This window comes from Salmo salar, chromosome ssa15 (genome assembly GCF_905237065.1).
Source record: "Salmo salar chromosome ssa15, Ssal_v3.1, whole genome shotgun sequence".
Taxonomy (NCBI): domain Eukaryota; kingdom Metazoa; phylum Chordata; class Actinopteri; order Salmoniformes; family Salmonidae; genus Salmo; species Salmo salar.
Genome location: NC_059456.1, coordinates 8534218 through 8550054, shown reverse-complemented (window position 1 = coordinate 8550054; position 15837 = coordinate 8534218). Strand labels below are relative to the sequence as shown.

The 15837-nt window shown below is 46.0% G+C and overlaps 1 protein-coding gene across 1 annotated transcript in view; it reads left to right on the top strand.

Annotated features, from left to right (window-relative positions):
- The window catches only part of golph3a (golgi phosphoprotein 3a), a 29373-nt gene extending 13871 nt beyond the window's left edge, over positions 1–15502 (top strand). Inside the window, exons 2-4 of the mRNA XM_014143536.2 lie at positions 1869–2000; positions 7594–7708; positions 13164–15502. Of these exons, the coding sequence (XP_013999011.1) occupies positions 1869–2000; positions 7594–7708; positions 13164–13588 (672 nt within the window). The 3' untranslated portion in view covers positions 13589–15502. The remainder of the gene's footprint in view (positions 1–1868; positions 2001–7593; positions 7709–13163) is intronic.
- Positions 15503–15837: the final 335 nt, after the last annotated feature.

Below are 15837 nucleotides of genomic sequence, written 5' to 3'. Positions count from 1 at the left end.
CACTAAATGCCTAGGTTTACCTCCTCTGTATTCACATCCCACCATACCTTTGTCTGTACATTATACCTTGAAGCTATTTTATCGCCCCCAGAAACCTGCTCCTTTTTCTCTCTATTCTGGACGTCACAGACGACCAATTCTTATAGCTTTTAGCCGTACCCTCATACTCATTCTTCTCTGCTCCTCTGGGGATGTAGAGGTGAATCCAGGCCCTGCAGTGCCTAGCTCCACTCCTACTCCCCAGGCGCTCTCATTTGTTGACTTCTGTAACCGTAAAAGCCTTGGTTTCATGCATGTTAACATTAGAAGCCTCCTCCCTAAGTTTGTTTTACTCACTGCTTTAGCACACTCTGCCAACCCGGATGTCTTAGCCGTGTCTGAATCCTGGCTTAGGAAGACCACCAAAAACTCTGAAATCTTCATCCCTAACTACCATGTTTTCAGACAAGATAGAACGACCAAAGGGGGGGCGGTGTTGCAATCTACTGCAGAGATAGCCTGCAGAGCTCTGTCCTGCTATCCAGGTCTGTACCCAAACAATTTGAACTTCTACTTTTAAAAATCCACCTCTCCAAAAACAAGTCTCTCACCGTCGCCGCCTGCTATAGACCCCCCTCGGCCCCTAGCTGTGCTCTGGACACAATATGTGAACTGATTGCCCCCCATCCATCTTCAGAGCTCGTGCTGCTAGGTGACCTAAACTGGGACATGCTTAACACCCCAGCCATACTCTGGACGGTTCTGACTTAGAATATGTGGACAACTACAAATACCTAGGTGTCTGACTAGACTGTAAGCTCTCCTTCCAGACTCACATCAAACATCTACAATCCAAAGTTAAATCTAGAATTGGCTTCCTATTTCGCAACAAAGCCTCCTTCCCTCATGCTGCCAAACATACCCTCGTAAAACTGACCATCCTACCGATCCTCGACTTCGGCGATGTCATTTACAAAATAGCCTCCAATACCCTACTCAATAAATTGGATGCAGTCTATCACAGTGCCATCTGTTTTGTCACCAAAGCCCCATATACTACCCACCACTGCGACCTGTACGCTCTCGTTGGCTGGCCTTCGCTTCATACTCGTCACCAAACACACTGGCTCCAGGTCATCTACAAGACCCTGCTAGGTAAAGTCCCCCCTTATCTCTGCTCGCTGGTCACCATAGCAGCACCCACCTGTAGCACGCGCTCCAGCAGGTATATCTCTCTGGTCACCCCCAAAGCCAATTCCTCCTTTGGCCGCCACTCCTTCCAGTTCTCTGCTGCCAATGACTGGAACGAACTACAAAAATCTCTGAAACTGGAAACACTTATCTCCCTCACTAGCTTTAAGCACCACCTGTCAAAGCAGCTCCCAGATCACTGCACCTGTACATAGCCCATCTATAATTTAGCCCACACAACTACCTCTTCCCCTACTGTATTTATTTATTTTGCTCCTTTGCACCCCATTATTTCAATTTCTACTTTGCACTTTCTTCCACTACACATCTACCATTCCAGTGTTTTACTTGCTATATTGTATTTACTTTGCCACCATGGCCTTTTTTGCCTTTACCTCCCTTATCTCACTTCATTTGCTCACATTGTATATAGACTTATTTTTCTACTGTTTGTTTGTTTTACTCCATGTGTAACTCTGTGTTGTTGTATGTGTCAAACTGCTTTGCTTTATCTTGGCCAGGTCGCAATTGTAAATGAGAACTTGTTCTCAACTTGCCTACCTGGTTAAATAAAGGTGAAATAAAAAATAGAAAAAAATAATTTAAAAAATACACATCGTTCATCAGGGCTCTGTGGCTGTATGCTCTCACACACATACACACACACACACACGCTCATCCCTGTCCTTCTCTCTCAGGGCTACACGTCGTTCTGGAATGACTGCATCTCGTCGGGGCTGCGTGGCTGCATGCTCATAGAGCTGGCTATCAGAGGACGACTACAGCTGGAGGCCTGTGGCATGAGGAGGAAAAGCCTACTCGCCAGGAAGGTAGGTAATCCTGACCAACCAGCTGTTCTATGTTTATGACTGTGTGTTCACTAACCAATGATCGTTGTGTGTGTTGCCAGCAAGGTGTTGCACATCCTTATCTATAGTCGGATTACATGACATTACAACACTCCTGTCCTGTGTTGCGCAAACAAAATAAAGCCACGTTATGCTGGATGAGGTAAGAGAATAAAGCCACGTTATGCTGGATGAGGTAAGAGAATAAAGCCATGTTATGCTGCCACATTATGCTGGATGAGGTAAGAGAATACAGCCACGTTATGCTGGATGAGGTAAGAGAATAAAGCCATGTTATGCTGCCACATTATGCTGGATGAGGTAAGAGAATACAGCCACGTTATGCTGGATGAGGTAAGAGAATAAAGCCACGTTATGCTGGATGAGGTAAGAGAATAAAGCCACGTTATGCTGGATGAGGTAAGAGAATAAAGCCACGTTATGCTGGATGAGGTAAGAGAATAAAGCCATGTTATGCTGCCACATTATGCTGGATGAGGTAAGAGAATAAAGCCATGTTATGCTGCCACATTATGCTGGATGAGGTATGAAAATAAAGCCACGTTATGCTGCCACTTTATGCTGGATGAGGTAAGAGAATAAAGCCGCATTATGCTGGATGCGGTAAGAGAATAAAGCCACGTTATGCTGCCACATTATGCTGGATGAGGTAAGAGAATAAAGCCGCATTATGCTGAATGAGGTAAGAGAATAAAGCCACGTTATGCTGCCACGTTATGCTGGATGAGGTAAGAGAATAAAGCCACGTTATGCTGCCACATTATGCTGGATGAGGTAAGAGAATAAAGCCGCATTATGCTGGATGAGGTAAGAGAATAAAGCCACGTTATGCTGCCACGTTATGCTGGATGAGGTAAGAGAATAAAGCCACATTATGCTGCCACATTATGCTCTGTTTACAGTTGATTGACAACTTTACCACGGGTACGAGCGTAGAATCCTTTTTTTAACAGTAGCCTAAATAGAAACGTAAACGTCTCTGGTTCTGGTGCCTGGGCTCCAGTGTTGTTACCATACCAGAATTTCTACTTCGATACCAATACCAGGTTTAGTTTCACGATACCAAAAAAATTGTGTATTAGCCAAAGTCACAGAAACTCGGCTACTGCTCTGTTTAATCGTTGAGCATCTTTGAGTTCAGTATCATTACATCTGGGAAGAAAAAAAAAATTATGGCCAATTTTTTTTGAGAAACAGCCATTGTATGCATTTTAATTTAATCAATTATACAATCATGCTTGATTAACTTGAAAGGTAAAGCAAAATGTAGCCTAGTTCTATTTACAATACAGGTGAATGCATATTATTCAATAGGAGTAGTGTGCATGTATGGAGTTATTAACCTTCATTTAACTGATTTCATGGGGCTACAGATGACAATCCCTTTTAATTTAACACTTCTTTTATTGGCTAATTGCTAGCAGAACATATTATTTTACTTTACTAAACAACATATTATTTTATTTTACTAATCAACAACATTTTACATAGAATAAGCAATTTCTCTCCGCCAATCAGCAGTCATTTGTATAAGGGCTTGTTGAATATCCTTCCCTATAAGCGTGCTGAAAGTCTACTGTCAATGTGTTTACTGTAAAATAGCGTTGTTTCTGGTCAAACACCATTTTCCACAACATTTTACAAAGGTTTGGTGATAGGCAGATTGGTTGGGTATTTGAGCCAGTGAAAGGGGGCTTTACTATCCTTAAGTAAGGAAATAACTTTTGCTTCCCTCCGGGCCAGAGTGCACACACTTTTCTAGTAGGCTTAAATTGAAGATGTGGCGAATACCGTCTGTTATCATCCTCCAGTCATTTTCCATCCAAGTTGTCAGACCCCGGTGGCTTGTCAATGTTGATAGACAACAATCATTTTTTCACCTCTTTCACACCTACTTTTAAGGAATTCAAAATGCCTTGGTCAAATGTTTTATTTCTTCATGAAGAGTAATTATTATTATATATATATATATATATATATATATATATTTTTTTTAAATTTTTTTTTAAATGAGGGTATCCATCGGACCTTTTCCGTGACAACTATAAACATATCGCAGATTATTCACTTAATAGTACGCGAGTCCCCTGCACATTCAAAGGAGTTTTCACTGCTGAACACTTGACAGTCCAATGCAACAAAACATTTCCCTGCGCTACCGGGGACTTAGATGCTTCCTCCATGGCCGCGGACACCCCTACGTACCGACCCAGCTCTGTGTTCAGCGTTTTGGTGTAGCTGTGTGTGCCCCAGTGTCTGTAGTTGTGGGAGATACAAAACATTATAGTTACAGCATGTATTAGCCAACAAATGGAGTCACACTAACACGCTGGAAATAAGGACTTTCCTGTATTAGTACTATAGAGGGCGTTGTCTGAGTTGATCTCTTGGTAGCCAGGTAGTAAAGCGTCAGGGGTGGAAAAAGTTGAATGAAAAAATAAAGCGAGGGGTGGGGGTGGGGGAGGGAACGACAACGTTGGTTAATGTGTTAAATGCATAGTTTTTTATTTAAACGGTTATTAAAAGTAAAAAAAAAAAAAAAATTACGAAAGGTTTAGCAGGTAGCCCAAGTCGCAACAAACGGAACAGCAACACGACTACGCGGAAATGTGACGTTTTCCCACGTGAGATGAGAAGTCAATGGCGCACACATGGGCATAGAAGGACAAGGAGGGTGTATGTGGCAGGATTGGGGGTTGAAAACGCGAGGTCAGGGACCGCAGCAAGGCACATTTGGTGCTGTGACATCAATGCAAAATGTCATCTAGCAACAAATCAAGGCGCCAATAGTGGATCTCACTGAACAATTGTAGGCAACACTAGCTGTGAGATTCTCCCCCCCCCCCAAACCAATTGAAGCCAGTTTACGCCGTGTAGAGACCCCCCCAGGTAAGGCTATATCTCCTACCATTGTGCCCTTGAGCAAGGCACTGAACCCCATCATTGGCTCCTCTCCAATGTGAGTTGTGTTGGGCTGGGAGGTTGAGAGCAGAGCAGAAGACACATTTCCAATGGAATATTTTAGACAAATGAAGTTCTCTGCAGGTGATCTGGAAGCCATTGAATGGCAGTATCGTTGTGTTCTGATTCTGACTGTATGTAGCCTATACCCTAGTTGGATTCTGACTGTATGTAGCCTATACCCTAGTTGGATTCTGACTGTATGTAGCCTATACCCTAGTTGGATTCTGATTCTGACTGTATGTAGCCTGTACCCTAGTTGGGTTCTGATTCTGACTGTATCTATGTAGCCTGTACCCTAGTTGGATTCTGACTGTATGTAGCCTGTACCCTAGTTGGGTTCTGACTGTATGTAGCCTGTACCCTAGTTGGATTCTGACTGTATGTAGCCTGTACCCTAGTTGGATTCTGACTGTATGTAGCCTGTACCCTAGTTGGGTTCTGAATCTGACTGTATGTAGCCTGTACCCTAGTTGGATTCTGACTGTTTGTAGCCTATACCCTAGTTGGATTCTGACTGTTTGTAGCCTATACCCTAGTTGGATTCTGATTCTCACTGTATGTAGCCTATACCCTAGTTGGGTTCTGATTCTGACTGTATGTAGCCTATACCCTAGTTGGATTCTGACTGTATGTAGCCTATACCCTAGTTGGGTTCTGATTCTGACTGTATGTAGCCTGTACCCTAGTTGGATTCTGACTGTATGTAGCCTGTACCCTAGTTGGATTCTGACTGTATGTAGCCTATACCCTAGTTGGATTCTGACTGTATGTAGCCTGTACCCTAGTTGGATTCTGACTGTATGTAGCCTGTACCCTAGTTGGATTCTGACTGTTTGTAGCCTATACCCTAGTTGGATTCTGATTCTGACTGTATGTAGCCTGTACCCTAGTTGGGTTTTGATTCTGACTGTATGTATGTAGCCTGTACCCTAGTTGGATTCTGACTGTATGTAGCCTGTACCCTAGTTGGGTTCTGACTGTATGTAGCCTGTACCCTAGTTGGATTCTGACTGTATGTAGCCTATACCCTAGTTGGGTTCTGAATCTGACTGTATGTAGCCTGTACCCTAGTTGGATTCTGACTGTATGTAGCCTGTACCCTAGTTGGATTCTGACTGTATGTAGCCTGTACCCTAGTTGGGTTCTGATTCTGACTGTATGTAGCCTGTACCCTAGTTGGATTCTGACTGTTTGTAGCCTATACCCTAGTTGGATTCTGACTGTTTGTAGCCTATACCCTAGTTGGATTCTGATTCTGACTGTATGTAGCCTATACCCTAGTTGGGTTCTGATTCTGACTGTATGTAGCCTATACCCTAGTTGGATTCTGACTGTATGTAGCCTATACCCTAGTTGGGTTCTGATTCTGACTGTATGTAGCCTGTACCCTAGTTGGATTCTGACTGTATGTAGCCTGTACCCTAGTTGGATTCTGACTGTATGTAGCCTATACCCTAGTTGGATTCTGACTGTATGTAGCCTGTACCCTAGTTGGATTCTGACTGTATGTAGCCTGTACCCTAGTTGGATTCTGACTGTTTGTAGCCTATACCCTAGTTGGATTCTGATTCTGACTGTATGTAGCCTGTACCCTAGTTGGATTCTGACTGTTTGTAGCCTATACCCTAGTTGGATTCTGATTCTGACTGTATGTAGCCTATACCCTAGTTGGGTTCTGATTCTGACTGTATGTAGCCTATACCCTAGTTGGATTCTGACTGTATGTAGCCTGTACCCTAGTTGGATTCTGACTGTATGTAGCCTATACCCTAGTTGGGTTCTGACTGTATGTAGCCTGTACCCTAGTTGGGTTCTGACTGTATGTAGCCTATACCCTAGTTGGATTCTGACTGTTTGTAGCCTATACCCTAGTTGGATTCTGATTCTGACTGTATGTAGCCTATACCCTAGTTGGGTTCTGATTCTGACTGTATGTAGCCTGTACCCTAGTTGGATTCTGACTGTATGTAGCCTGTACCCTAGTTGGATTCTGATTCTGACTGTATGTAGCCTGTACCCTAGTTGGGTTCTGATTCTGACTGTATGTAGCCTGTACCCTAGTTGGATTCTGACTGTATGTAGCCTGTACCCTAGTTGGATTCTGATTCTGACTGTATGTAGCCTGTACCCTAGTTGAATTCTGACTGTATGTAGCCTATACCCTAGTTGGATTCTGGCTGTATGTAGCCTATACACTAGTTGGATTCTGATGCTGACTGTTTGTAGCCTGTACCCTAGTTGGGTTCTGAATCTGACTGTATGTAGCCTGTACCCTAGTTGGATTCTGATTCTGACTGTATGTAGCCTATACCCTAGTTGGATTCTGATTCTGACTGTATGTAGCCTATACCCTAGTTGGGTTCTGATTCTGACTGTATGTAGCCTATACCCTAGTTGGATTCTGATTCTGACTGTATGTAGCCTATACCCTAGTTGGATTCTGATTCTGACTGTATGTAGCCTGTACCCTAGTTGGATTCTGATTCTGACTGTATGTAGCCTGTACCCTAGTTGGATTCTGATTCTGACTGTATGTAGCCTGTACCCTAGTTGGATTCTGATTCTGACTGTGTGGTTCTGTTGTCTCCAGGTGATCTGTAAGTCAGATGCTCCGACAGGAGACGTGCTATTGGACGAGGCTCTCAAACACGTGAAGGAGACCCAGCCCCCAGAGACGGTGCAGAGCTGGATCGAGCTGCTCAGCGGTGAGTGTTAGAGGTTTACTGTTAACAGAGTGGGCTCAGCCACCAGAGGTTTACTGTTAACAGAGTGGGCTCAGCCACCAGAGGTTTACTGTTAACAGAGTGGGCTCAGCCACCAGAGGTTTACTGTTAACAGAGTGGGCTCAGCCACCAGAGGTTTACTGCTAACAGAGTGGGCTCAGCCACCAGAGGTTTACTGCTAACAGAGTGGGCTCAGCCACCAGAGGTTTACTGCTAACAGAGTGGGCTCAGCCACCAGAGGTTTACTGTTAACAGAGTGGGCTCAGCCACCAGAGGTTTACTGTTAACAGAGTGGGCTCAGCCACCAGAGGTTCACTACTAACAGAGTGGTCTCAGCCACCAGAGGTTTACTGTTAACAGAGTGGTCTCAGCCACCAGAGGTTCACTACTAACAGAGTGGTCTCAGCCACCAGAGGTTTACTGTTAACAGAGTGGTCTCAGCCACCAGAGGTTTACTGTTAACAGAGTGGTCTCAGCCACCAGAGGTTTACTGTTAACAGAGTGGTCTCAGCCACCAGAGGTTTACTGTTAACAGAGTGGGCTCAGCCACCAGAGGTTCACTACTAACAGAGTGGTCTCAGCCACCAGAGGTTTACTGTTAACAGAGTGGGCTCAGCCACCAGAGGTTTACTGTTAACAGAGTGGGCTCAGCCACCAGAGGTTCACTACTAACAGAGTGGTCTCAGCCACCAGAGGTTCACTGTTAACAGAGTGGTCTCAGCCACCAGAGGTTTACTGTTAACAGAGTGGTCTCAGCCACCAGAGGTTCACTGTTAACAGAGTGGGCTCAGCCACCAGAGGTTTACTGTTAACAGAGTGGTCTCAGCCACCAGAGGTTCACTACTAACAGAGTGGTCTCAGCCACCAGAGGTTCACTGTTAACAGAGTGGTCTCAGCCACCAGAGGTTCACTGTTAACAGAGTGGTCTCAGCCACCAGAGGTTCACTGTTAACAGAGTGGTCTCAGCCACCAGAGGTTCACTGTTAACAGAGTGGTCTCAGCCACCAGAGGTTCACTACTAACAGAGTGGTCTCAGCCACCAGAGGTTCACTGCTAACAGAGTGGTCTCAGCCACCAGAGGTTCACTGCTAACAGAGTGGTCTCAGCCACCAGAGGTTTACTGTTACTAACAGAGTGGTCTCAGCCACCAGAGGTCTACTGTTAATAACAGAGTGGTCTCAGCCACCAGAGGTTCACTACTAACAGAGTGGTCTCAGCCACCAGAGGTTCACTACAAACAGAGTGGTCTCAGCCACCAGAGGTTTACTGTTAATAACAGAGTGGGCTCAGCCACCAGAGGTTTACTGCTAACAGAGTGGGCTCAGCCACCAGAGGTTTACTGCTAACAGAGTGGTCTCAGCCACCAGAGGTTTACTGTTAACAGAGTGGTCTCAGCCACCAGAGGTTCACTACTAACAGAGTGGTCTCAGCCACCAGAGGTTCACTACTAACAGAGTGGTCTCAGCCACCAGAGGTTCACTGTTAACAGAGTGGTCTCAGCCACCAGAGGTTCACTACTAACAGAGTGGTCTCAGCCACCAGAGGTTCACTGTTAACAGAGTGGTCTCAGCCACCAGAGGTTTACTGTTAACAGAGTGGTCTCAGCCACCAGAGGTTCACTGCTAACAGAGTGGTCTCAGCCACCAGAGGTTCACTGTTAACAGAGTGGTCTCAGCCACCAGAGGTTCACTACTAACAGAGTGGTCTCAGCTACCAGAGGTTCACTACTAACAGAGTGGTCTCAGCCACCAGAGGTTTACTGTTAACAGAGTGGTCTCAGCCACCAGAGGTTCACTACTAACAGAGTGGTCTCAGCCACCAGAGGTCTACTGTTACTAACAGAGTGGTCTCAGCCACCAGAGGTTCACTACTAACAGAGTGGTCTCAGCCACCAGAGGTTTACTGTTAATAACAGAGTGGTCTCAGCCACCAGAGGTTTACTGCTAACAGAGTGGTCTCAGCCACCAGAGGTTTACTGTTAACAGAGTGGTCTCAGCCACCAGAGGTTCACTACTAACAGAGTGGTCTCAGCCACCAGAGGTTTACTGCTAACAGAGTGGTCTCAGCCACCAGAGGTTCACTACTAACAGAGTGGTCTCAGCCACCAGAGGTTTACTGTTAACAGAGTGGTCTCAGCCACCAGAGGTTTACTGTTAACAGAGTGGTCTCAGCCACCAGAGGTTCACTGTTAACAGAGTGGTCTCAGCCACCAGAGGTTTACTGCTAACAGAGTGGTCTCAGCCACCAGAGGTTTACTGTTAACAGAGTGGTCTCAGCCACCAGAGGTTCACTGTTAACAGAGTGGTCTCAGCCACCAGAGGTTTCACTGCTAACAGAGTGGTCTCAGCCACCAGAGGTTTACTGCTAACAGAGTGGTCTCAGCCACCAGAGGTTTACTGCTAACAGAGTGGTCTCAGCCACCAGAGGTTCACTGTTAACAGAGTGGTCTCAGCCACCAGAGGTTCACTGTTAACAGAGTGGTCTCAGCCACCAGAGGTTTACTGTTAACAGAGTGGTCTCAGCCACCAGAGGTTTACTGCTAACAGAGTGGTCTCAGCCACCAGAGGTTCACTACTAACAGAGTGGTCTCAGCCACCAGAGGTTTACTGCTAACAGAGTGGTCTCAGCCACCAGAGGTTCACTGCTAACAGAGTGGTCTCAGCCACCAGAGGTTCACTACTAACAGAGTGGTCTCAGCCACCAGAGGTTTACTGTTAACAGAGTGGTCTCAGCCACCAGAGGTTCACTGCTAACAGAGTGGTCTCAGCCACCAGAGGTTCACTACTAACAGAGTGGTCTCAGCCACCAGAGGTTTACTGCTAACAGAGTGGTCTCAGCCACCAGAGGTTCACTACTAACAGAGTGGTCTCAGCCACCAGAGGTTCACTACTAACAGAGTGGTCTCAGCCACCAGAGGTTTACTGTTAACAGAGTGGTCTCAGACCCAAAAAATTATCATTATTTATATCTTCTCTTTGTTGTAACTTTAATGAGTTACAGAGTTATTCATTGAGCTGTATCTAAATATATTTTCTAGTTATTTACATATGTACAAGAGTAATTTTATTAGATTTCATGTTAAGGAGATTAAGAACTATGTACATATTTCTGTTTTATTGGTTAGTATTGAATTACGCTGTTGACTCCAAGTACCAGAATGCCTTGCGACCGGAAGTTAACTGCCACGTTCTCGTTTTTTTTATGTACAAGTGACAAGCGATTATCCTGGCTTTTGCTATCAACTTTATTTTATTGTTTTATAGAATCTAAAGTGGTGAAATGTAATGTGAGCAGGTATTATTACTAAAAGAAGCTTTCATCTCACAACCGACATCCCGAGTCATTACTTTGAAGATAGTTATTTTATACTCTTATCGTGCCACCGATCATACTCCCATGTACGCCTACTGTAAAGATGACGTGGGACAGAGCATCTTTTCCATCGTATTGATTTAAGTCATTCACTCAGACGGACAGGCTTTGTTGCCTGAGACCTCAGGAGGAAGTGGTACTCTATTGGCTGGCATCTCTGAGATCCAAAAGGGCATATAAATGCTTCTGGACAAGGTTAGGTGGAGTCTCAGCCAGGCCAACCACCAAACCAGAGGTTCAAAGTGTCTAGGTTGTTGAAAAACACAGGAGGAAATCAGCTCAGCCAACAAGGGATTTGACATCTGAAACGTCATGTTTTATGTTACCAGGCCAGGTCTACTGTTTGACAAAAACGTAGTGCAATGATGTAGTCACTTAACCGTGTGGCAGAGTCCATACCCACGCCTGAGTCCAGGATTTCCACACCTCTGGATTGGTATAAGCCTAGTTGTGATAGTAGGCTATATTCCGTTTTCTTATTTTCTTTTTCTTTTATGGATTTAAACTAATGTTTATGGCCACATTTTTTTGGTTGTTGTTTTGATTGCACAACTTGTACATCTGATGTTTTGGCTGTATTTCTGTTGTTTTAGAATTCCTCTGAAAACGACCTGACTCGTAGTCATAGCAAACATTCGAAGCCCACATTGTGCGGCCTTGCTACTGTTGTAACCATCATCTGAGCCAAGCTGCCCTTGAACGTCAAGTTCTCCGTTTGATTGATTTGATTAGAAATGTATTTTTCACTTGTTTTGCACACTTGCCTCTTAGTCTTTCCAGCCCAAACTTGATTTGAAGTGTTTAAAATGGCAAGACTTTTTACAATAAAAAAATAACACAACTAATGAGATACAACAAACCAAAAGGCAATACAATGGAATAAGTACTTGTTCTCTCTCTCTCTCTCTCTCTCTCTCTCTCTCTCTCTCTCTCTCTCTCTCTCTCAGGCCTTTTTATTTGACTGTTATCGAGTTGTGGACATGTGTTACATCGACAACGCTGCTTTGCGGTTTGAACTCTGCATCAAGCTTAACATCTCTCTTCTCTCCCCCTGTAGGTCTTACCACCACTCTTCTCTCCCCCTGTAGGCCTTAACACCACTCTTCTCTCCCCCTGTAGGCCTTAACACCACTCTTCTCTCCCCCTGTAGGCCTTACCACCACTCTTCTCTCCCCCTGTAGGTCTTACCACCACTCTCCTCCCCCCTGTAGGTCTTACCACCACCTTACCACCTGATTGCTGACAGTCCCAAAATGTTTTGCTTGTATCCGCAATGGACTAATGAAACAAATGCCTGTCCCCATTCCACCATAGGTCTTAACACCTCTGTTCTCTCCTCCCCTGGTGGTCTTAACACCTCTGTTCTCTCCTCCCCTGGTGGTCTTAACACCTCTGTTCTCTCCTCCCCTGGTGGTCTTAACACCTCTGTTCTCTCCTCCCCTGGTGGTCTTAACACCTCTGTTCTCTCCTCCCCTGGTGGTCTTAACACCTCTGTTCTCTCCTCCCTTGTGGTCTTACACCTCTGTTCTCTCCTCCCCTGGTGGTCTTAACACCTCTGTTCTCTCCTCTCCTGGTGGTCTTCTCTGTTCTCTCCTCCCCTGGTGGTCTTAACACCTCTGTTCTCTCCTCCCCTGGTGGTCTTAACACCTCTGTTCTCTCCTGCCCTGGTGGTCTTAACACCTCTGTTCTCTCCTGCCCTGGTGGTCTTAACACCTCTGTTATCTTCTCCCCTGGTGGTCTTAACACCTCTGTTCTCTCCTCTCCTGGTGGTCTTAACACCTCTGTTCTCTCCTGCCCTGGTGGTCTTAACACCTCTGTTCTCTCCTGCCCTGGTGGTCTTAACACCTCTGTTCTCTTCTCCCCTGGTGGTCTTAACACCTCTGTTCTCTCCTGCCCTGGTGGTCTTAACACCTCTGTTCTCTCCTGCCCTGGTGGTCTTAACACCTCTGTTCTCTCCTGCCCTGGTGGTCTTAACACCTCTGTTCTCTCCTCCCCTGGTGGTCTTAACACCTCTGTTCTCTCCTCCCCTGGTGGTCTTAACACCTCTGTTCTCTCCTCCCTGTAGGTGAGACGTGGAACCCTCTAAAGCTGCACTACCAGCTGAGGAACGTGAGGGAGCGCCTAGCCAAGAACCTGGTGGAAAAGGGCGTGCTGACCACGGAGAAACAGAACTTCCTGCTCTTCGACATGACCACTCACCCACTCACCAACAACAACATCAAACAACGCCTCATCAAGAGGGTTCAGGAGGCCGTGTTGGAGAAATGGGTCAACGACCCGCACCGCATGGACAAGCGGCTGCTCGCCCTCATCTTCCTGGCCCACTCGTCTGATGTCCTGGAGAATGCCTTTGCCCCTCTGCTGGACGACCAGTATGACCTGGCCATGAAGAGAGTACGGCAGCTCCTGGACCTGGAGCCGGAGGGGGAGAGCACGAAGACTAACGCCAATGAGTTGTTGTGGGCCGTGGTGGCCGCCTTTACCAAGTGACCTGACCTACCACCTTCAGACAACATAGGGTTGGTTGTTTAATGACGACGATGGTGGTGGGTATGGTGTGAAGGGAGAGGGAGACGACAGGACAGCTTGGCGTGGGACAGAGAGGAGAGGGCTAGTTCTGACTTGAGTTCACCTCCACCTAGGCTTTCTGAACAGAATAGACCGCTCCAGACCTGTCCAATGATTTTTTAATTTTTTTTGTTTTCTTTCCTTGTAGATAACTCTCTCACTCCTTCCTCCATCATGGTATTTTGTGTGTCTGCGAGATGCCATTTAAATCGCTGACTTTTACAACAACAACAACAAAAACTCCCCTGTGATGGAGAAACGTTTTGGATACTGGACTGACTGAAATATAATGATTCAATCATTCTTCTCTCTTCCTCCCTGGACGAATGTCTTTCTTCAAAGTATGTTATGTATTCTCTCCAGGTATCTAGCTCTAACTCACTTTAACATGTATTAATCCACTGGTGTTCAGTGATGTACATGCAGATTCCATGTACGTGAAACATAGTAACCGTTATATGAATACTAGAGAATTATTCTCCTGACAAGTTTCTTTTTTTTGGGGGGGGGAGGGGTGGGGCGGGGATTTGATTTCCTCTCCGATGTGATGACGTCATGGTGACATGGTCTGACGTTTCCTGTTTCTGATTTACACTCATGTTTTATGAACGAAAGCTTCTCTCATGAACGTGTTTGAGTTCCAGGTAAATGTGAGAGACCAAGGGCTTCATCTGAATTCTACCTTACTACATATATATATATATCTCTTAGTGTAGTAGTGTACTATATAGGGAATAGTCTCTCTGTTACTTTTCAGATGAACTAAACCCTTTAGGCCAGTCTTTGGTCTCAAGAGTTCTGCTGAGGTAAATACATCTGCATTCATAGGTTCGGTTTGCTCCGACACCCAAGAGTTCATTCAGTCTTGTCTGTTTCGACTGGGAAGCATAAGGTAAGCTTGTGTCTATCTAGCTGGGAATCATCTTTTGACCAGGCCCCCCTAGTGCACTATAGAGGGAACAGGGTCCCCCTAGTGCGCTATAGAGGGAACAGGGTCCCCCTAGTGCGCTATAGAGGGAACAGGGTCCCCCTAGTGCGCTATAGAGGGAACAGGGTCCCCCTAGTGCGCTATAGAGGGAACAGGGTCCCCCTAGTGCGCTATAGAGGGAACAGGGTCCCCCTAGTGCGCTATAGAGGGAACAGGGTCCCCCTAGTGCGCTATAGAGGGAACAGGGCCCCCCTAGTGCGCTATAGTGGGAACAGGGCCCCCCTAGTGCGCTATAGAGGGAACAGGGCCCCCCTAGTGCGCTATAGAGGGAACAGGGCCCCCCTAGTGCGCTATAGAGGGAACAGGGGCCCCCTAGTGCGCTATAGAGGGAACAGGGGCCCCTAGTGCGCTATAGAGGGAACAGGGGCCCCCTAGTGCGCTATAGAGGGAACAGGGGCCCCTAGTGCGCTATAGAGGGAACAGGGGCCCCCTAGTGCGCTATAGAGGGAACAGGGGCCCCCTAGTGCGCTATAGAGGGAACAGGGGCCCCCTAGTGCGCTATAGAGGGAACAGGGGCCCCCTAGTGCGCTATAGAGGGAACAGGGGCCCCCTAGTGCGCTATAGAGGGAACAGGGTGCTATTTGGGATGCAGACATTCGTCTGTGCCTCAGCCTTTCTTCAGTGTCTACGTTTCTGTCCGTCCGTCTGAAAGTGATTCCGTAACCAAGAAACAGCTCCAATGATCCAGTACGGAATAAAAGGATCATCTCTTCTAGAACTTTCACCTGACTATCATGTTTCTTGAAGTCATTCAGTTTATTTTTGTAACTTTCTCATAATCAATTTGTCATCGGTTGTGTCTGTTCACTCCAAAAGGTCTGAAATTAATAAAACAAATCTAAATTATGGATGGGCCCACATTCCACTTTATTTGTTTTTGTATATAGTTCTAGAGATACTTTATGTATGTATTCAACCTCCAACTGAGTTGCTTGGTTAGTAGCTATGTTTGAACTGGGAATGCAACTTGCATCAATTCTAAGGGCAGGGATTTTATCCTGCCTCCTGTTCTGAACTCGTATGGTCACTGTCAGGCCATAGGACTTGGTAAGACCTCACAAACACCCTGCTTCCTGTTCTGAACTCGTATGGTCACAGTCAGGCCATAGGACTTGGTAAGACCTCACAAACAACCTGCTTCCTGTTCTGAACTCGTATGGTCACAGTCAGGCCATAGGACTTG